We start from the raw sequence: 19,487 nt of genomic DNA, 5'->3' as shown, positions 1-19,487 counted from the left end.
TATTACTCTGTCTAGAGGTTTTATTATATTTCCATTTAAAAAAAAAAATTAAATTATGTTTGTCAAACATGTAATGCAAAGAGGCTTGGACTTTTGCAGGAATATACTTTTTGCATCATTTTCCTTTTCAAATTCTATATTTCCGAAATTTAAAAGCATTGACTATCCCACTTCAACTTCACTCTATCAAGATTCCTGAAAAGCTTATTTCTGAAAGCCTTTTAAGCATTATACTACAGCTCTCATCTAATTATCACAAATGGAAAAAAATAAAAATAAAAACAACATTGATATTCTTAACTAGCTGCTATTCTTGCTGACAGCCGCACCCACCTCTTGTTCTGTGAGCAGATCTTGTCTGTAATGTTGCAACTGTTGTTCATATTTCAACCTTCCTCAGAAATTATTGAAGATCTATGGAGGAAAAGAAAAATTACAGGCACATAGTAATTTCTCCAACCACCATGACGTTCTGAAAACTACGTGGATGATAAGGATTTGATTCCTGGTTTTGACAACCAGGTCACAACTGTATTAAGCTAAGCATGTTATGTGCCAACCTGCGGTCCCATTTATCATTTCAGGTCCTGGTTGACTACGCCAAATGCTGCAATTGAAACATATTGTATGCAGTTCCTTTGACAGTACCCTGTGCCATATGTATTAGTTCTATTGTACCATTAAAATAATCGATCAAAATTCACTTCATTTCACATAGCATGTAACGCTTGCAGGCTGCCACTGTGACTATGCAGAATCTGGCAGTAAGTCGAGAGTTTCATTTTGATGAGCCTTCAAACTGATCCCGCAGCAACTCATACTTTTTAAGCTCTGCCATCGAGAGGGAGGGAGACAGCTCAGACAAGACCTGAAAGTTGGGAGGTGGCATTTAGATATACATTTAATCAACAAAAAAGAAAACCAATTTTATGCAGGGCTTTCAAGTTGTTTATAGAACTTTACACAAGTTAGTTTTATAGCAAATGGCAAATTTACATGCAGGTTTGCTCAACTAATTAAACTAAATCGTATCTTCACACAGAGTTGACAATTTGCATGAAATGTTCCAAATTTTTGGACGACTCTTTGGTTATAATGTTAAACAATGAAACATATTTATATGCCAACTAAATAATAAACTACGAGCAATAATGAAGTACTTAAAACAAGGAAATGAAAATTATTTTGTAAATGATTAGTCTTTCAACCAAGAGAAAGCTATCATATTCTTATTTGCCTTTCCCACTATCAAAGATTGTTGTCTTCGAGAAAAAGAAAGAGAAAACTAGTATCATTATTATCATCATCAAGAAAACGCAACCATATGCAACTTTTCTTCTACTCAGTTTACTACCTTTATAAAATCGTCAAATTCAACAATTACTGAATCTGGTTGATCAACCAGGGAAGCAGACTCTGAATCTGAAGTCAAAACCTGCACAGAGAGAAAGAAGCAATAAAGCTGCAAGCACAGTAGCAATGGCAGGGTAATTGGCTAAACAAAGGAAGGAAAATGAGGACTAAAACTATGCTAAGAGCCAAGAAGAGAAAGCAGTTTTATACATTAAATGCCATGCAATTAAAATGCAAACGCAGTGATCTATGCTTCCTTGAAGATTAACAAAATTGACCCACCTTGCGCTTCGCAGCATGAAACCAAGCATCTGCACATAAAGCATACATGTCTGCACCAGTGAAGTTTAGGGGGCATTTCTTTGCTATTGTGTAAAGAGAGACATCTTGATGCAATGTAAACTTACGGGTAAGTGCCTTAAGGACCCTAGAAGAAAAGAAATGGGTGACTATCAGAATAAGAACATGAAATTAATAACACATGCATAAAAAATAAAGAGTGAAGAATGCTAACCGCTCCCTGTAAGATGCATCAGAGTTTACTCCAACGTATAACAGCTTATCAAATCGGCCAGGTCTGAGAAGTGCCGGATCAATAAGATCCGGTCTGTTGCTTGCCCCTATAATAAATAGGTCCTGAAAACCAGTAAGAAACAAGAGGCATCTTGCCTTTTAAATTAGAAGCAAAAGAAGGAAATAATAACATATTATTGTAGCAAGGGGACCATCAGTATATTACTTGTGTGGAATCATTTAGGCCATCAATCTCTGCGAGCATCTATTGCAGAAGAAATTTCCCACATTAAATAAACAGTATTACACTTACAGGAAACAATGTTGCAAAATAAAAGCAAAAATATCTTCACCTGAGAAACTACTCTGTCCATGACACCCCCAGAATCTCCTGAGGCGCCTCGAGCTGGGGCAAGAGAATCAAGTTCATCGAAGAATATCACACACGGGCGTGCTGACCTTGCCTGCAAAAGATGCACAAAATGAGAGATTTAGGAGGAAAACAAATAGGTTCTGAAACAGAAGGCATGTAAATCAAATAGGGTCTGAAACAGAAGGAATGACTGTTAAAGAGATACACGAGTTCAAAGGGGTATTTGTCCGAAAGGATAGAAAAATCATTACCTTCTGAAAAATGTCACGGACGTTTTTCTCTGACTCTCCAATGTACATATTGATCAGTTCAGGCCCTTTCACACTTAGAAAATTTAAAGAACATTCTGTTGCAACAGCTTTCGCCAATAAGGTCTGAGCTTCAAAATAAAATAAGGAAAAAAAAAGTCATGAAGAAATCTCTTTCATTTTGGATATTAATAAAAATGAACAAATTGGAAATGTTAATAAAAAAAACTTGCTACGCTGGAACTTACTTTTCCTGTCCCTGGTGGACCGTACAGCAGAACGCCAGAGCGCTTACGCAACCCAGAAGAAAATAAATCCTTATGCAGGAGAGGTAACTGCAGAAAAATGAAAATAAGTATCATGCATTACATCCAACATGAGTAAAAATAACAATGACAAAAGTGCTATAATGCCCTAACCATTTCGATCCATATTTTAACTAACTGAAATAACACGCAAGGGCACAATAGAACTAAATAAGCTAACTTCCTTAGTTCCACTTTATACATATCTTCGCTCTCAGAAACTCCAATTTCTATTATTCTTACAGATTCCAGTCATAGTTTCTACCACAGATATAATAATAAACTATAAGTATTTCATTCTTGTGAAAGCTAACACAAAAACATAAACCTGGAAATTGGAGAAATTGATACTTGTGTTAAAGATGGAGACAGCTATTCCTCAATATGTACCCTAGGAATGGGACCATATAAACATATGTACATATTCGTATAATCGTCACATCACCAAATAAAATTCTAAGCAAAATGTTACAACTGGTCTTCAGGGATTAAATAAGTATACTGTATACATACATATGTAAATGCAAGATAAATACACACTCAAATACAACTCAGTTTAAAATAAGGCTGCAATTCTCCAGATACAAAAATTGCAGAAGGCACCAGTTTGGTTTGATGCAAAAAGCCTGAGAGAATCAGCTAAAGCAAAGCTTAATTAAGGAGAAATATCATAAGGGAGTAGGGGTCATTATCACAAGGTTTTTCAGTTTAAAATGATTTCATAAGCCAATAATTAAAAGAAGCTTCAGTGCGGTGATGGTATGAGCCAATGGAGGTAAATAAGAGGCCTACCTGAACAGTATCCAAAATGGATTTCTTCACATCCTCAAGCCCTCCAACATCTTCCCATTTCACATTAGGAACCTGCACTGAAGAAATTCAGGCTCAACAAATCTCCATATACAGTAAAATGTTCCAAGGAAAAGATCAATAGAACTTCTACTGCAAAATACAACTCTCTCTACTTGATATAGATACTCGTGTAGAATTATGCCATCAGTGAGCTAACCTTAGGAGTACCCAAAGCCGATGCGTTCCTCTTCTTAGATCGCTCTAATGCTCTAGGCAGATATACTTTCCCCATCATCTGAGCTATAGAATTGCATGACTCATGTTCTTGCACTGATTTGAATCCAGTAGAACTATTCACGTCCTTGAGTTCAGGTTCATCAGCTTGAATATTACCCCTTGTGATTAAGCTTGCACCAGCATCAGCAATTAAAGCATGTAAATCCCTAGGCATGAAGCCAGACGTCTGTCCAACTATGTCCTTTGCGACATCTTCTACCTCAGTCTGCAAGAAGCAACTATCTGAACCCATCAAAGTCAACAGCCATGACTAGAAAAAGAACTTCCATCATCATCAGAAGAATCACTCGTAGAGGTGTTACGTAAATATGAACAAATCCTTAACTTCCATAAATATGAAAAACTATAGAAAGTTTATTTTGACATACATACATTAGAGAGGGGCTCAGAACCACTCTGCAGTAACTGGGATACCATCTCAACCCGCTGTTCTTCAGTCAGCGAACCCATGCTTATTTCATGGCTGAAGCAACGCCTTACAGTCGGAGGTAGGCCCTCAGAACTCTCAGCAGCTGCAACTAACAACACCTGACCCCTACTTACATTTGCAGCATCCTTGGCTGACTGCACCAGCAAGGTATAAGAATAAGGATTCCATAAAAAATCTCAACATAAACTTGCTGTTTGAGTAAAGTGATATTATTCTTTTGTCCTTCGAAGAATTGAAACTTCCTTAACATCTTAACGTTATAAAATGACAAAGGGTCCTTAAAAGCAACTAAGTGTGAGGCTATTGTTTCTGTACATCACATGATTTTTCATTTCTTTTGTAACTGCTATATCACTCTCCATAAGTCTTTCTCCATTTTACGCTGAAAATCCCAATCATGTTTTGGAGGACAGAGGTAAGTTACATGGAAAGTTAACCAAAAAATTGTGTTAATTTGATCAAGCCCGGTCATGTTGAAAAGAAAGTACAACACTACAACCAAAAATACATCTTACAAGATCATTGTTTAACTTCTCATCGGAGTAATTATCATCATCTTCAGCAACTGGTTCAGTGAATTCCCTCATGACTGATGCAACTTCTGAGGTGAGACCAACTTGATCATTTGGTGAACCTTCATGCGAAATTAAATTTCGGAAGACATCAAAATGGCGGAGAAGAAGGATTGTGGGTGAATATCTGTCACCGGATCATGCCATGAGGAATAATTTTGAAGAGCAATGCCACATAAACATGAAACAGTCAATTAACTTAAATGAGAAATTAGTGACCACAAAAGATATGAACTCCTTTGTTAGTTCTTATAATAGAGGATATTAAGCGAAATAGTCAGTTACACATCTGGATTCATATCTGTGATATTCTAATGAGTTAGTACTGCATTATTAGGTAACATCCAAGTATGCCATAGTTCACAAGTCATTGAACAGCTTGCATATGCCGAATGCAACAATTAACTGCTTCACCTTTGAGCTGTTCTGAAAGCTTGAGCGAGTGCAATAGATGCATTTTTGTCAGCCATTAGATTATGGCAGCTGAATTCCACAACATGAAGGCCCAATCGACGGCAAACATATCTAACAACAGTCCTCTTTCCACATCCTGCAAAAAATATAATACCAACAAGCTTGTCTTTGGTAATAAACACGACCGCAACAAGAGAGATCACTGGAAAAGAAATTACTTTGATGTGAACAATGAATTACTAGGCAAGAAATACACCTGCTGGACCATATAGCAGGACAGAAACTCTAAACTTTGAAGAAAGGGCTGACGGGCACAAAGGTGGTGCAAGTACAGATGCCAAAGTTTTTACTGTGTCTTTTTGAAGAGGGGCAAAACCTTTGGGTTCATGAATCAGCAGATCTGGAGGAAGAGCAGAAGGAACAGTCCCTCCAAGCACGAGAGCTGTTTGAGTGCAATTAATTCGAAGAATGGATTCATCTGATGGCTCCATTGCCACAACCTGAGGATATCAATTACCTTTAAATGAGAGCCAGGCACATCAGAACAATGTCCGAGTACTGTGTCACAAGGAAAGATAAATAGAAAATTACCTTAAAGAAAATAAGGTTACCATTTGTACTTTGTGTCCTTTGGTTGCAAGGAAGACACATAACAGAATTGCAATTCCAGTGTAAGCAAATGTTGAAAATATCACCTCTTGCTAAATACCTATCAACTTTAAAGTAGTTATGTAATGCCAAATCAATCATTCCCTGGCGATCTTCAGCTTCAACAGATGAACTTCCTTTCAAAGAATCAAGCATACCACATTCAGGTATCTTAACAAAAGAAACTCTCAAATGTGAAGCATATCTTGGCAATTGAGCCAAAGGTTCCAATTCTAAATTGATTAAAGAATGATGACTCACTTCTCCGCAAGTATCATCATTCGTTTTAGAATTAAAAAGGGACACTAGCCTCTCATTCCCTTGATGGACAAGTGAATTCAAACAAGATATATGCAAGTCAAGGTTAAAAGCTAACAGAGGAGACAAAAATGCAATTTCGTCATCTAATATCAAAGGTTCATCTGAAGGAAGACTATAAGAAGGAAAGACAAGCATTGTGTGCGAATTCGGCTGTTTAACACAGGATGCTGTGTGTCCATGGTTTCTGGGAGGATCTAGAATAACAACCTGCGCAATCCTTCTTTTGTTGGTTTCAATATTCTTGACAAGCACCTAACAATTTGATCAGAGAACAAAAGAAATCAGCAATCCTTTAAAATCACAAATTCTGTTCCTTTATAATTCAATTGACCTTGTAATGCACAAAAAAAATTATTTGAGCTACTATAAGCAATTGGCTGCAAATTTATGAAAAGAAGAAGTAACACAAAAATTAAGAACACAAAAAAAAGCTTACCGGAGAACCACAAGTGACGGCCAATTTCTTAAGAGCAGCTGTAGGAAGTCCAACCAAAGCAGAATCGTCAAGAGAAGTTAACTTACTTGTAGAGTCTAAAGTTCCGATTCTGTCCTTCGACAACCGGAGAATTCCAGCTGGGAACAGTAGCCTCGGTGGCAAGTCATCTCTGCTAATCCTCGAGGAACTCAGTACAGAATCGACTAGGAATTTAGTTGAAGAGAGGACAAGAGGCTTTCTCCTCCTCTCCACCATTGGTGACCGCAGCTGCAGAATCTAAAACCTAACTCTCTTCAAGAAACCATAAAATGAGAGAAAAGAAGTATAAGCAGAGGCTGGCCTGGTGTTGCAGTTGGATAGAAACTGCGAAATAGCGCTAATCGATGAAATGTTTGCAATTGGGAACGTTGACGGCAAAAAATTAACCGTTTCTACGTCAGCACGGGGCAATTTTGTTTTACTCTTTTCGTTTTGGTGTACATATATATATACTATATATTGGGCTTGGCTGGGCTTTCTTCGTTTGCAATGAGCTGCACTTGTCATTTGGGCAATGTTTTTGTCTGTGCTGCTGCGATGGGGTTATTTTGTTTGATTATTGAATAAATGATAATTTGGTTGCAGCTTGTTCTCGAACGGCTTCGTGATTTTTTGTCTTTTACAGAAGAGGTGAAAGAGGCGTGGGATTCAGCTTTATGAGACGCAATTCTTCTTCACTCTCTCATGTGGAATGTGGTATCATCAGAGGCCTGTTGCTATATTTATTTAGTTATGTAAAGCTACTTGTTTTCTGTTATTTTGGATACTAATTTGAACCCAACCATATGACATAGATGGTGATTTTGAGTATCAGATTCTCACACCATATGACATACTTGTTTTCTGTCTTTCTTAAGAGTCTCTATCAATCGCCTTCTCTGTTCATCTGTGCACTCGTCAATTCACCTCCGTCCTTGTAAGCTTTCAACTTGTAGGTAAGAAAAGGGTTTTCCACACCCACATCGCAAACATAGACCCTTAAGACTGACTATATAGTTTTGGTTGGAGGACGACTGAACGCCGGGTCAAGTAACGAGGGCCTGTAACCTGATGTAGGGGCATTAAAGGTGGACTCGGATGAATCTGGCCCAGTGGCTTAAAAGGGATTGTATGAGGCTAGTGGGCCCTTACTGGCTTGCCATTACGCGGTTAGAGGATGCATGGCGATCGCATAAAGCAAGGTGGCCCATCGGGTGTTATGCATGACCCATAAGAATCAGCCTCCGAAACCGGAGGCTAAGCTGGCTTTACAGAGCAGCGGGAATGCCTTCTTCGCGCAATGGACTCAACAAGCCGGTACCTCAGTCAATCCACCATTGGCCCAACTCAGACACCCATCTTTTCTTCTTTTTTTTGGAATACAATCTTAATATTTGTAAAGTGCACTTGATAGCATAGTGCCTCAACAAACAGGTATTCTTCAGTGCAAAACTGCAACCTAATATCCTGGAGCATTTCAATCTAGCTACTCGGTAATAATGAACTTTTAGATGGTGCATTTGATACATGAGGAACAAAATGTCCAGTTTTATTTATAAATGGACTACCTGACAGTAGATGACCAAGCCCGCTGGAAATAATCAACCAAACAGAAAAAGGCCGACCAACTTGAGAGTTTTTTGTTGCTATAGTCTAATCCACATGGAAACTAACGTCTGTCAGAGACACAACCGCAAACATAAACATCATAAGAAAACCAGAGAAACAGCAATAATTATATTTCAGTGTCCAATCTTTTAAGGGAACAGGGTCAATAGCCCATGAAGGTATAGTCAAAAGAAAGAAGTGAAAAGCCAATCCAAACTTCAGATAATGAGAAACACTAGCAATACAACTGTACTCACATTTGGTACTCTTCGAAGACAATGGATGGAAGTTACAGTTGCAATTGCAGTGTCGAGGAATAATAATAATCATCAGAACAATAAACAATTTCTTTGAATTGCGACATTAACAAGCCAGAAACTGTTTGATCTCGTCAACAAATGTATCCAAATTAATTGCAAAACTGCACATCTATCTTTCCTTCATATACCCTCAACAAGAGAGGTACCTCCTCCTCATATTTGATCACAAATCGATCCAGAAAGCACTTCTCTGTTGGAACCAAGACAGTAGCCAAGCTCACATCTTTTTTTACCAATCCCTTGTTCATCAGAACCCGAATAACTCGACACCTAGGGACAATTCTCTTTTCCAAGCTGAAAAACAATAACACAGGGCATTGAGCAATGACCTTGGAGGGTAACCCCATCTTATTCACAAAGAAATCCATTGCTAACATGATTTTCTTCTCCGACAGCATCATACAATGCGGGTGTTTCTTAAATGCTGCAAAGATGTCATCTTTAGACCAATCCCACCTTTTATACACCTCAAAACACTTGTTCCAGATTGCCTTATTACTCTTCCCAGAAATTGCATGTACAGCCATCACAAAAATTGATTTCTTTGGATCAAATCCCATTTCCTTAACCTCTTTCACCACTTTATTAAACTCACCATGCCTCTGTAACACCGCCTCAGGGAAATTAGTCAGCAGCAAAGAAATACAAGAATGTGTGACTCCTATTTCTCTTAAACGCTCAACATTTGGCATTAAATTCTTGGAATAATCCTCTAGAAAAATCCAAGTAGTACGCTTTAAAGCAGATACAATCTTCTCATTCGATAACAAAATACTTTTGAGAAAGTTATAAGAGGGTACAATTTGATTCTCTATGCTTCTAGTCAAAAGAGTAGGGTCTGAAGAGAGGGTTCTAGCAAGATCAGAACTTGAAACCCCAATAGAGTAAAAGAACTCAAGTTTAGGCAAAAGAGTATTATGGGCATGCGCTAAAAGTAGAGAAGGTCGTTTCTTTACAAGACTTGAGATCTGGGTTTTGGTGAATCCTCGGTCTTTCAAAAGGGCAAGAACTGTGTCTGCTCTTTTCGGTGATTCTAAGTGTACTTTTTGAGAAGATGAGATGGCGGCTTCGAAGGATAATCCACATGAGTGCACAAGATAGTCTACTGTGAATGAGTCTCGATTAGTTGAGATTTTGGAAGTGAGTACCTTCAGGAGTGGCTCGCTTTGTAGAGAGACAGCTGGTGTTGGTAGCCGCCGTAAGGATCTTATTGAAAAGGGCATTTTGCTGGAAATCAAAGTGAAGGAGATAGCAACACCGTCCAGTGTAAATCTACGGAGATGTTGGACAATTTCCACTATCCATTTCTAAGGACGAGGATGACTGAAATCCTCAAAAGGATTCTCTTGTCTTCTGGCTTTTAGAATACTGGAGTTTTGAGCGACTGCTAGGCTAAACGACATGTTAATTTTCCCATATGTTCATACGACAACGAAGTTCTTCCGCCGTTTTCAGATTAGGAGTCCTTTTCTTGTCACTTTTAAGTCACCGCGAACAGACAAACGACATGTAATTTTATTTTCTCCCAGACCAAGAGAATCTGCGTGTAAATGAAACCCACGAAAAGCTTTATATAGCAACAAGATTCTCGGAAAGCAAAGCTCCAAGGGGTTCACCTGCAGACATGAGCTACCATCTTATAAGTGAGAAAATTATTCTTTGTCCATGCGAGCAAGCATTGCTGTAATTTTCTACCGGGATTTCCATTTCGTCGTTGTTGGTTGAATTTATATGGGTCACCTGAAAGATTACCAGACCACATAGATCAAACAAGATAAAACGAGTGGGAAGGAAAGGTGCAGATTCACTTGACGTTAACACACTAATTTGTTAGGATCATGTGATCCTGGAGCAGCAACCACAGTATGATCAAACTCTAAAGAAGGCTGCGGCCAACTAACACAAAAAGCACACCTGTCTGCACTAGTGAAGATATTGAGTTAAGAGTAGACCTGTTCATGGCCGTGCGTCCCCGCCCCGCCCGCCTATAGGCTCGCATTCTTCGGGCGGGGCTTGGACAATAATTTTTGAGTACAAATCCGGCCCGGCCTGATGTCTAGTTTAATTAGTAAAAAAAAATGTCATACCTAGCACTTAAACGACTTTCAACTTATAATTAAGTGCTATATACTACTTAACTATCTATTATTTCTGTTTATAGTTTTATTATTATTAATAATATATTAATCAAAACAAAATCCTAAATTTAAATATATCTACAGTTAGAAACAGATTTAATAATTAATTGGGCTGAATTGGACCGGACTTTTTAAAAAATTTCGAGCTCAAACTTAGGCTTAGAGATGTCAAAAAATTTTCGAACCTGAACGGGCTCAGGCTTATTTAAAATCAAGTCAGGCCCAGCCCGAACCCGGCCCATGAACATGTCTAGTTAAGAGGGACGTCTTGATGCATTATAGACTTACAGGTAAATGCCTTGCGGAGTACAGGAAGTAGTTGAAAATAAGTATACAATTCGCATAACAAGAAGATATACATATTGAAGAAGTCGTGGAAGTTCTGCATCAAGTTGGCTTGATGATCAGTGTCAGAAAGATATGACAAGAAACTTGTTAAAGAATAGAAAATATGCCCAGCAACATCGTAGAATTTTGTTGCTCCTCTTTTAGGTATGTGCACATCATCCACTTGGACAACTGATGTATGTTAAAGTTCAGAATCACAAGCATAAAGATCATACGGAAACCATTACAGCAGCATAATTGTACTTCAATGTCCAAGTCTTTAAGAGAAATGATAACAGCAGTACTGTCAAAGTAGAGCCAATACAAATATACAGCCAATCCAAACTTCAAAAGAAAAAGAAACTATTCACAAACACAACTCATTTTCAAATAAGAATGCAAGTCAATTGCAATTGCAGTGTCGAGGAACAGCAAATATCAGTCAAGAGTAGTGAACAATTTCTTTGATTTGCGACATTAATAGGCCAAAAACTGTTTGATCTCCTCACCAATTGCTATATATCCAAATTAAATGCTTCCTCCACATCCTTCTTTCCTTCATACACACTCAACAATCGAGGTATTTCCTCCGCAAATCTGGTCACAAACCGGTCCAAAAAGCACTGCTCTACTGGAAGCAAGACGCTAGCCAAGCTCACATCTTCCTTTACCAGTCGCTTGTTCATTAAAACCCGGATAACTCTACATCTAGGGACAATTCTCTTCTCCAAGCTGAAAAACAATACCACAGGGCATTGAGCGATGACCTTGGAAGGAAACCCCATCTTGTTCACAAAAAAGTCCATCGCTTTCATGATTTTCTTCTCTGATAGCATCATACAATGTGGGTGTTTCTTAAATGCCGCAAATATATCATCTTTAGACCAACCCCACCTCATATATACCTCAAAACACTTATTCCAAATTGACTTGTTACCTTTCCCAGAAATTGCATGTACAGCCAACACGAAAGTTGATTTCTTTGGATCAAATTCCATTTCCCTAACCTCCTTCACAATTTTACTAAACTTATCATGCCTCTGCATCAAAGCCTCAGGGAAATGAGTCAGCAGCAAAGAGATACAAGAATGTAGCACGCCTGCTTCTCTTAAAAGCTCAATATTTGGTATTAAATTCTTTGAATGATCCTCTAGAAAAATCCAAGTAGTACGCTTTAAAGCAGAAACGATCTTCTCATCAGAAAGCAAGATACTTTTGAGGAAGTTATAGGAGGGTATAATCTGATTTTCTAAGCTTCTAGTCAAAAGGGTAGGGTCTGAAGAGAGGGCTCTAGCAAGAGCAGAGTTTGAAGCCCCAATAGAGTAAAAGAACTCGAGTTTAGGCAAAAGAGTATTCTGGGGATGAGCCAAAAGAAGAAAAGGCCGCTTCTTTACAAGACTTGAGATCTGGGTTTTGGAGAATCCTCGATCTCTTAAAAGCGCAAGAACTGCGTCAGCTCTTTTCGGTGATTCTAAGTGTATTTTTTGAGAAGCTGAAACTGCAGCTTCCAAGGATAACCCACATGCGCGTACAAGGTAATCTATAGTGAATGAGTTCTCTTTAGTTGAAATTTTGGAAGTGATTGCTCTGGGAAGTGGCTCGCTTTGGAGAGAGACAAATGGTGTTTTTAGCTGCCGCGAGTATCCGACTGAAAAGGGCTGTTTGCTGGAAATTAAAGTGAAGAAGATAGCCCTGTTGTCCAGTGTAAGAGTGTGGAGATTTTGGACGATTTCCATTATTATCGATTTCTAAGAACGCGGATGACTGAAATCCTTACAAAGGATTCTCTTTCTGTCTGCTGGGTTGTAGAATTATTGGATTCTGAGCGACTGCTTGCCAGCCGAACAACATATTATCTATTTATCAAGTAAATGTTCATACGAAAAGGAAATTCTTCTGCCGTTTTCAGACTGGAGGAACTTTTCTTTTCTCCTCGAAAGAGAGTGCAAACAAATGACATGCGCTTTTACTTTTTTTTAAACCGGGAGAATCGAGTTTGAATCAAGACCAATCTTTCAAGTCGTCCCATTGAGAGCTGCAGCAAGTGTTCAAATCTTAATGGGTGCTTAACATAGTAACTGGAAATTAAATGAAACCAGAATAATTTCTTGGAAGGCCAAGGCAGATCAACTCGCATATGCATATAATCGGATTAACGGAGAATTCATTTTCATTGAAACATTGCTGGGCAACTTTTTGAGTGCCATAGAAATAGCATGGATGGCCATCAACCGCCTGATCCGGAACAAACATTTAATCAAAAGGTACCAAGTAACATTGTCAAGAGAGCTACCTACTACTAAATCTACGTGAATGTACAATTTACATTGTTGTAGCATAGGCCAGGGGTCATAATAAAAGTTGTCTTCCTGCTCCGGGTCTCCACCATACATCACCTCAACTAGAGACCATGCTGATATCCACCAGTTTCGTCCCCTGGCCTGATTCTCAACTAGTGAAAATATTTCTACAAACACCTACAATATCCATTGCAGTCATGAAATGGAAAGCTTTATACAGCAGCAGGTTTCTTGGAAAGCAAAGCTTTAAGAGATTTGGGGTCTGTAACTGGGGGACTGCATGTGAAGTTTTGGCAGACAACAGCTACCACCTTATCTGCAGTAAAATTATTCTTTGCCATGAGAGCAATGTTGCTATTATTGTCTGCCCAAAACTCCATTTCTTCATTGTTTGTTGGATCTATATGAATTACCTGCAGTTAATTACAGCATGGAAAGATTATCAAACCGCATAGATCTAAAAGGGTAAAACCAGTAGAAAGTTGAAGTGCAGATTCATAGACTTGATGTTGACTTACTGTTTTATTGGGATCATACGATTCATGAGCAGCAGCCAGCATATCATCCAACTCTGAAGAAGGCTTGTGGCCAACTAAGACAACTTGCTTCCTGGAAGGCACTGAAATCATGTCTGCAGCACAACACATCAAGGGCACCGCCATAGCCATGTCTTTTAGTCTCGTCTCAAAAACTGCCTGTATCAAAATTGAACAAATTGTTACTTGCAGTTCAACAACTCTTATAAGTTGAATACTAATTTCATTTCAAGAATCATTTTGAACGGAGTAAACATTACCAGAAGATGCTCTGCATTGTGTCTGTAACATTCGGATTTACTACCAGTCACCATAGAGGCCAACCTTATGAGATTAATTGCAGAGACCGAGTTCCCAGAGGGCTCTGCTCCATCATGGTCTTCTTTTACTCGGAGGAGAACTGAAGGATCTTCCCCTGGGGTATTAAAATAGCCTCCCCCCTCTTTATCAAGAAATAATTCATCCTGGAGATATGTGTTGGAGCAAATTTGCAGTTATGTACCAGACCCTAAATGCTATTTATCTGGGGGGAAATGAACTCAAGTAATTTCTACCTGGGTGTTCTGCAGTTCAGTTGCCCACACTAGCCAGTAGATCCCACCACCAAATTCGTAAAGATCTAGCAGCCCAGATATCAAAAAAGCATAATCATCTAAGAACCCAGGTGCTTTAGATGGACCATTCCTAAAGCTGTGCTGAAGCCGGCGTGTTTGTTCTTCATAGAGGTGTTTTCTAATAAATGTTGCTGCGTTCTCTGCAACTTCTATATACTCCCGGGGCTGGAATTTACAGAATAGCATACACAGAACAATCAGAACTCGCAGTGTCATTTTGAATAAGATTCCATATTCATCCCATTAACTTGAAGTTTAGTTCAATTTTGACATGCACCAACAGCACCAGCTCATTTGCTAGACAATTAAAAGTTGAAAAAGGCACAGATGCCAATGTCTACAGGCTCGAGTTGTAGATTACTACAAAAGTACTATCCCATTTAATAAGATGACCTCACAATACACTGATTAAAATGCACAGAAGTTGTATAAAACAGGGCTTCACACTAGGACACTAGGATTGCACAAAATATCTAATTCACATTAATATCTTTCATGGGAAGGATAATGTAAAAGCCAAGAAGTGTATTAACAAGTTCACATTCTATATCTTAGATGGTTAGACCTACAATGGAAGGGAATACTTGAATGAAAACTTGGACCTCCAAGTACTAGATATGCATAGGACATGGCCTCAACCTACACAGATAAAACTATAAGGATAATGATGCCGTCAGAGCACTTTCTTCAAAAGAAGGCAAAAGTGATGAATATTCAACTAGATCTATTTCATCCAGAGTCCCAGAACCAATATGGATACAAAAAATACTTACATCACAACCAACAACAGGAAAGTTATATCTTGTGCCCTCACTTTCTCTCTTAAGAATCTTAGAAGCTCTTGCAAAAGCTGAAATTGCAAGTCCATTCCATGATACAATTACCTGCAAGCACCTGATCTGTCAAAGGCTTGACAAACAAGAAAGAACTGAGAAGCTAAGCAACTTTGAAGAAATTATGGAATACCTTATCATCCAAATGTGGCCTTGGTCGTCTTGCTCTTACATCAAAAAGCATTCGCTTGCTTTCACCCAAAATATCTTGATATTTTTCAATGGGTAAGCCATGTTTTGATGCCAATGCTGAGGGATCATTTAATTCAATAAGCACATTTTTTCCCTTAAATTCGTTATGAGGATCACTCATTCTAGAAAGGTCGCAATTGCCAAGAGGCTTTATGTAATAATGATCCTTAAAAAGAGTTGCATGCTCTCCAAGGATGTCATCAATCTTTAAAAGGGAAGAACCAAGTAGAAAAATCAGATTAGCACAAGTATATACAGGCTGTAGAATGCAACAATGCCACACAAACATTCTTCTAAAACAGTTCAGAAGAAGAGGGTTTTTGTGAATTAACAAATGAATCATTCAGCTCGTGCACTAGTTTGTTTATCAAAAGATGTATATATATTAAATTGTCATTATCTGCATAATAGAACATACTCACATTGTAATTTGAAGCACTGATTGAAATGTAGATGTTAGCGTTTTGCTAATCATGACAAATTGCAAGGTATTGCATATTTGCCACATGACAAAGATGACATCCCATAAGCAAAATGAAGGACAAGTAGTCTCAAATATACCTCTTTATCGGTCCAGACGTAGAAGGCTCCTTCCCTTTTCTTTTTAGCACCTTCATGCTCAGCACTATCAGCATCCTCAGCGGAAAAGATTTCACCCTTTTGTCCAATCATATCCCTTCTCAAATAATCAAGAATATCCCGTGATACAAACGAATAAAAGACATCATTGGTAATGGAGAACGCATCCAAGTAAATATTAGCAAGTTGGCCTTGATCATACAACATTTTCTCAAAATGAGGAACTACAAGAAAGGACAACAATGTCAATAATTCCATCATCATAAGCACCCCAAAAGTTGGGATACCTTCTCAAAAAGCTATATCAACGAATTCACCTGATCATCTGCTTTAGAACTTAGAAGGATATTTTGGGAAATGATATTTTCATAGAACATTACACTTACCATGCCAACGTTCATCCACACTGTATCTGTGAAAGCCACCTCCAATGTGATCATGGATTCCCCCTTTTGCCATGCATTGCAAGCTAGAGAAAACCATCTTAAAACCTTCCTTTGCGTCATCAACCTTTTCAGAATCCTCCAACTTTTTTGCATGGTAAAGCATCAATTGGATCTCAACAGGTCTAGGAAACTTAGGGGCAGATCCAAACCCACCGAACCTGGCATCGTAACTTTGAGAAAGCTGCAAGAGAAATGAGAAATATAAGACACCGTAAGGTAGTAAGATGGCACAATAGTTGAGACGTATAAAACAAAAACAAATATCCAAAAAAAAAAAAAAGATTTTCTAACATTTAAAAGACATTCAGGCTAACAAAATAACTAGAGCACGGACTGGAAATTTAATTCTAGAAGGATGTTGATGAGAGAATTAAGATTGGTCAAATAAATAGACTCCAAGGTCAAACCAGCTCACAATTAAGGTCAAATGAATTGCCAAATGGAAAAAGAAATGTCCAAGCTCTCTGCAATGCATATGGAAATGAAGACTACAATTTAAAAGAGATGCCCAAAAGAAAAAAAGCTTAATTCTTTTGTTAGGCAATCATGTGACTAAGTTGTTCATTCACAGTTTTTTTTTTTTTTTTTATTAGACATAAAACAAAGCGCCAAGCTCTAGTTGGCAGTTGCAATAAGATCATACTTGCTCTGCACACGAACGCAAAGCATTTTGTGGAAGTCCATCTGGCAATTTATTTGTACTTGCACTTGCTGATAATGCTTCAGACAGCTGCTCAATGGCGAAGGCTCCACTCTTAATCAGCACATCCCTCTTCTTGTCCCAAGCATCCTTCACCTTTCTAAAACAGGACATATACTGGATTGACCAAGCAGAGAAACCAAGCAAGACTGAATCTAAAACCGATTTTTCTTCCAATTTAATTTATTTGTGAGTAGTCATTACAACACCAAGAAAAGTGAGCACAAGGAGAGAATCAGAGGAGAATCAAAATACTCTCACCTTAGTAAAGTCTTAAATCCTGGTCTTCCATAATTATCTTCTGGGGGAAAGTAAGTCCCGCCCATTAAAGGTTTCAAATCAGGTGAGAGAAAGACACTAAGTGGCCATCCTCCACCGCCATACAATGCTTGCACGAATGTCATATAAACCTATAAAGATTAACCATCTGCTCAGCACACGATGTAGGGGATCAAAAAATTAATAAAATGTACTCGTGTTTTTTAATATTCACTTGTTTTACAGACAAGCAGTTTTTAGAGGCAAGTTCACTTCAAAACGGAAGCAAGGCCCAATGCATTTAATAGTCTTATACTATTATGCTGTGTCTTCTTAGTCATGTATAAGTAATGCAGTTTTAGCATTGTAGTTCGTAGGTGGTTCTATATAAATAAGCCTGCAAGACCATGATCAAACAACTGACATAATCATAAGGCTTACCTTATCAACATCTGGTCGTTCCTCTCGATCCACCTGTAGCATTGACATACTGGTTTAGAATGGTTTATAAAGCAGTTGGTTATGCAGAATTAAAAGAAAAGCAAAATAAAACTGACCTTAATACTAACAAACCAATCATTCAACAATTTTGCAACGCTTTCGTCCTCAAAAGACTCCACCTCCATAACATGGCACCTTATTCACAATAGGCACACAATTAATACCCCCATCATCCGTGGATATCACTCAAACTAAGTGTCCAATACGAAACCAAATAGATAAAGAAAGTCTCACCAATGACAAGTGCTGTATCCAACTTTAAAGAAGAAGCACCAGAGTAAATCCAAGGCCACGAAAAACCCAAAATCAATTCATATCAGCCATCAATTTCTCAAAACATTAAAACAATAGAAGCAATATAGAAAAGGAAAATACTGGATAAGAAGATAGGCACATCTCTTCTTCGTGCTTCAGCGAAAGCTTCTTCACCCCATGGATACCAATCAACCTTTTTCAATTCGTTCAAATATATATTATAAATCTGAAGACAAAACAGAAAACAGAAAACCGGAGAAGTTAAAAGGAACAATTACAGGGTTATGGGCGTGTTGTAGAAGATAAGGACTGTGCTCAGCAGCAAGACGGTTAGTGTGCTTATGAGAAGTGGAAGTGGTTTCGGCAGGACGTTCAGCCATCGCAAGGACAGTGTGAGTGTGAAAAAAGGCAGGAAGAGGCCAAGAAAATGAGGTTAGAGAAGAGCGATAAGATGTTAGACACGAAGATGATAATTTATTACCAGTAAAAGGAGTAAGGAAGTGGCGAGAAAAACAAGAAGTAGAGAGAAGAAGTGTTTTTCTAAGCATAGAAGAAGATTGCGGAAGTGAGGAATGTGAAAGTATAGGATTATTAATACTATTAAAAGATAAGAAGAGAAAATGGTTCGGTGGAGAAGAAAATATTTGTTTGAGAAGTGTTGCCATATGTGAGGAGGTTTGATTTGATCAGAGGAGCCATTGTTGACATGTGGAGTTTGAACTTTCAAGTGCTCTTCTCTTTTGACATCTGTCCTCTTTCTTTCCTGCCTTTAAAGATAATACATGTTATTTATAACTCATCTCATCCCTTGATGTCTCATTTTCAAATAAAAGAATTAATTTTTATTATTTTTATATATTTAGTTTAATATTTATATTTCTAATTTAATTTAACAAATAGATATAATGAATTTTATAATATCTATAAATAAGATTTAATTTTTTATAATTAGTTTTATTAATTCTAATTAATTAAAAAACGACGGATAGTACAAAATGAAAAGAAATACTCTTTTACGCTTTCCCTCTACTTTCTATTGTGCCAATCAATTAACCTTCAACAATCCATTGCTTTATATTTTTCAACGAAATAGTGGTAATAATAGTGTTAACCATTCTATATTTATTTTATTTTATGTTGTTTCATTTAATCATTAGAAA

At 37.9% G+C, this 19,487-nt stretch overlaps 4 protein-coding genes across 8 annotated transcripts; all 4 read right to left on the bottom strand.

Annotated features, from left to right (window-relative positions):
* Window positions 1–91: 91 nt before the first annotated feature.
* LOC8287160 (peroxisome biogenesis protein 6) lies at window positions 92–7,171 on the bottom strand. Of its 4 annotated transcripts, none has more exons than XM_048372205.1 (16): window positions 6,703–7,167; window positions 5,889–6,518; window positions 5,554–5,797; window positions 5,298–5,433; window positions 4,827–5,010; window positions 4,250–4,445; window positions 3,802–4,103; window positions 3,585–3,656; window positions 2,736–2,822; window positions 2,491–2,613; window positions 2,220–2,330; window positions 2,093–2,131; window positions 1,868–1,989; window positions 1,636–1,780; window positions 1,355–1,435; window positions 92–868 (listed from the first exon to the last, which is right to left on the bottom strand). In XM_048372205.1, exons 1-16 carry the CDS (start codon window positions 6,955–6,957, stop codon window positions 779–781), a joined length of 2,817 nt encoding a protein of 938 aa, XP_048228162.1. In that variant the 5' UTR covers window positions 6,958–7,167; the 3' UTR covers window positions 92–778. The 4 variants fall into 4 exon arrangements, with proteins under 4 accessions (XP_048228162.1, XP_048228158.1, XP_015575666.2 ...); XM_048372201.1 differs by having other exon boundaries at window positions 3,802–4,131; window positions 4,254–4,445; XM_015720180.3 differs by having other exon boundaries at window positions 3,802–4,086; window positions 4,254–4,445; window positions 6,703–7,166.
* Window positions 7,172–8,444: 1,273 nt separating this feature from the next.
* On the bottom strand, window positions 8,445–10,576 carry LOC8287161. Its single transcript, XM_002520617.4, has one exon. It carries the CDS (start codon window positions 9,869–9,871, stop codon window positions 8,738–8,740), a length of 1,134 nt encoding a protein of 377 aa, XP_002520663.1. The 5' UTR covers window positions 9,872–10,576; the 3' UTR covers window positions 8,445–8,737.
* A 767-nt stretch (window positions 10,577–11,343) lies between these two features.
* On the bottom strand, window positions 11,344–13,110 carry LOC8287162 (transcription termination factor MTERF15, mitochondrial). The gene has a single exon (XM_002520618.4). The coding sequence runs from the start codon at window positions 12,847–12,849 to the stop codon at window positions 11,629–11,631; it is 1,221 nt and encodes a 406-aa protein (XP_002520664.2). The 5' UTR covers window positions 12,850–13,110; the 3' UTR covers window positions 11,344–11,628.
* Window positions 13,111–13,257: 147 nt separating this feature from the next.
* Window positions 13,258–18,967, bottom strand: LOC8287163 (spermatogenesis-associated protein 20). 2 transcript variants are annotated; one of them, XM_015720177.3, is made up of 15 exons: window positions 18,606–18,967; window positions 18,448–18,520; window positions 18,307–18,328; window positions 18,129–18,207; window positions 18,013–18,045; window positions 17,575–17,723; window positions 17,257–17,413; window positions 16,554–16,794; window positions 16,150–16,391; window positions 15,530–15,793; window positions 15,337–15,447; window positions 14,504–14,728; window positions 14,210–14,413; window positions 13,932–14,108; window positions 13,258–13,826 (listed from the first exon to the last, which is right to left on the bottom strand). In XM_015720177.3, the coding sequence occupies exons 1-15, from the start codon at window positions 18,873–18,875 to the stop codon at window positions 13,626–13,628; spliced, it is 2,448 nt and encodes an 815-aa protein (XP_015575663.3). In that variant the 5' UTR covers window positions 18,876–18,967; the 3' UTR covers window positions 13,258–13,625. The 2 variants fall into 2 exon arrangements, with proteins under 2 accessions (XP_015575663.3, XP_048228171.1); XM_048372214.1 differs by having other exon boundaries at window positions 18,467–18,520; window positions 18,606–18,692.
* Window positions 18,968–19,487: the final 520 nt, after the last annotated feature.

This window comes from Ricinus communis, chromosome 1, assembly GCF_019578655.1.
Source record: "Ricinus communis isolate WT05 ecotype wild-type chromosome 1, ASM1957865v1, whole genome shotgun sequence".
NCBI classification, from domain to species: Eukaryota; Viridiplantae; Streptophyta; class Magnoliopsida; order Malpighiales; family Euphorbiaceae; genus Ricinus; species Ricinus communis.
The sequence above is the reverse complement of the archived record's forward strand: the minus strand, read 5'-3'. Positions and strand labels throughout refer to the sequence as shown.

What these genes read in the sequence shown, in the direction of transcription:
- LOC8287160 (XM_048372201.1), bottom strand. Translation starts at nt 6,957, where the DNA reads ATGGTGGAGAGGAGGAGAAAGCCTCTTGTCCTCTCTTCAACTAAATTC. An exon ending in TCCGTGACATTTTTCAGAAG is followed by an intron (nt 2,331 to 2,490) that starts GTAATGATTTTT and finishes CATCTTTTGCAG; the next exon opens with GCAAGGTCAGCACGCCCGTG. An exon ending in TGGACAGAGTAGTTTCTCAG is followed by an intron (nt 2,132 to 2,219) that starts GTGAAGATATTT and finishes CTTCTGCAATAG; the next exon opens with ATGCTCGCAGAGATTGATGG.
- LOC8287161 (XM_002520617.4), bottom strand. Translation starts at nt 9,871, where the DNA reads ATGCCCTTTTCAATAAGATCCTTACGGCGGCTACCAACACCAGCTGTC.
- LOC8287162 (XM_002520618.4), bottom strand. Translation starts at nt 12,849, where the DNA reads ATGGAAATCGTCCAAAATCTCCACACTCTTACACTGGACAACAGGGCT.
- LOC8287163 (XM_015720177.3), bottom strand. Translation starts at nt 18,875, where the DNA reads ATGCTTAGAAAAACACTTCTTCTCTCTACTTCTTGTTTTTCTCGCCAC. An exon ending in GGATACAGCACTTGTCATTG is followed by an intron (nt 18,208 to 18,306) that starts GTGAGACTTTCT and finishes ATTGTGAATAAG; the next exon opens with GTGCCATGTTATGGAGGTGG. An exon ending in TTCCTGTTGTTGGTTGTGAT is followed by an intron (nt 14,729 to 15,336) that starts GTAAGTATTTTT and finishes TGTAAATTCCAG; the next exon opens with CCCCGGGAGTATATAGAAGT.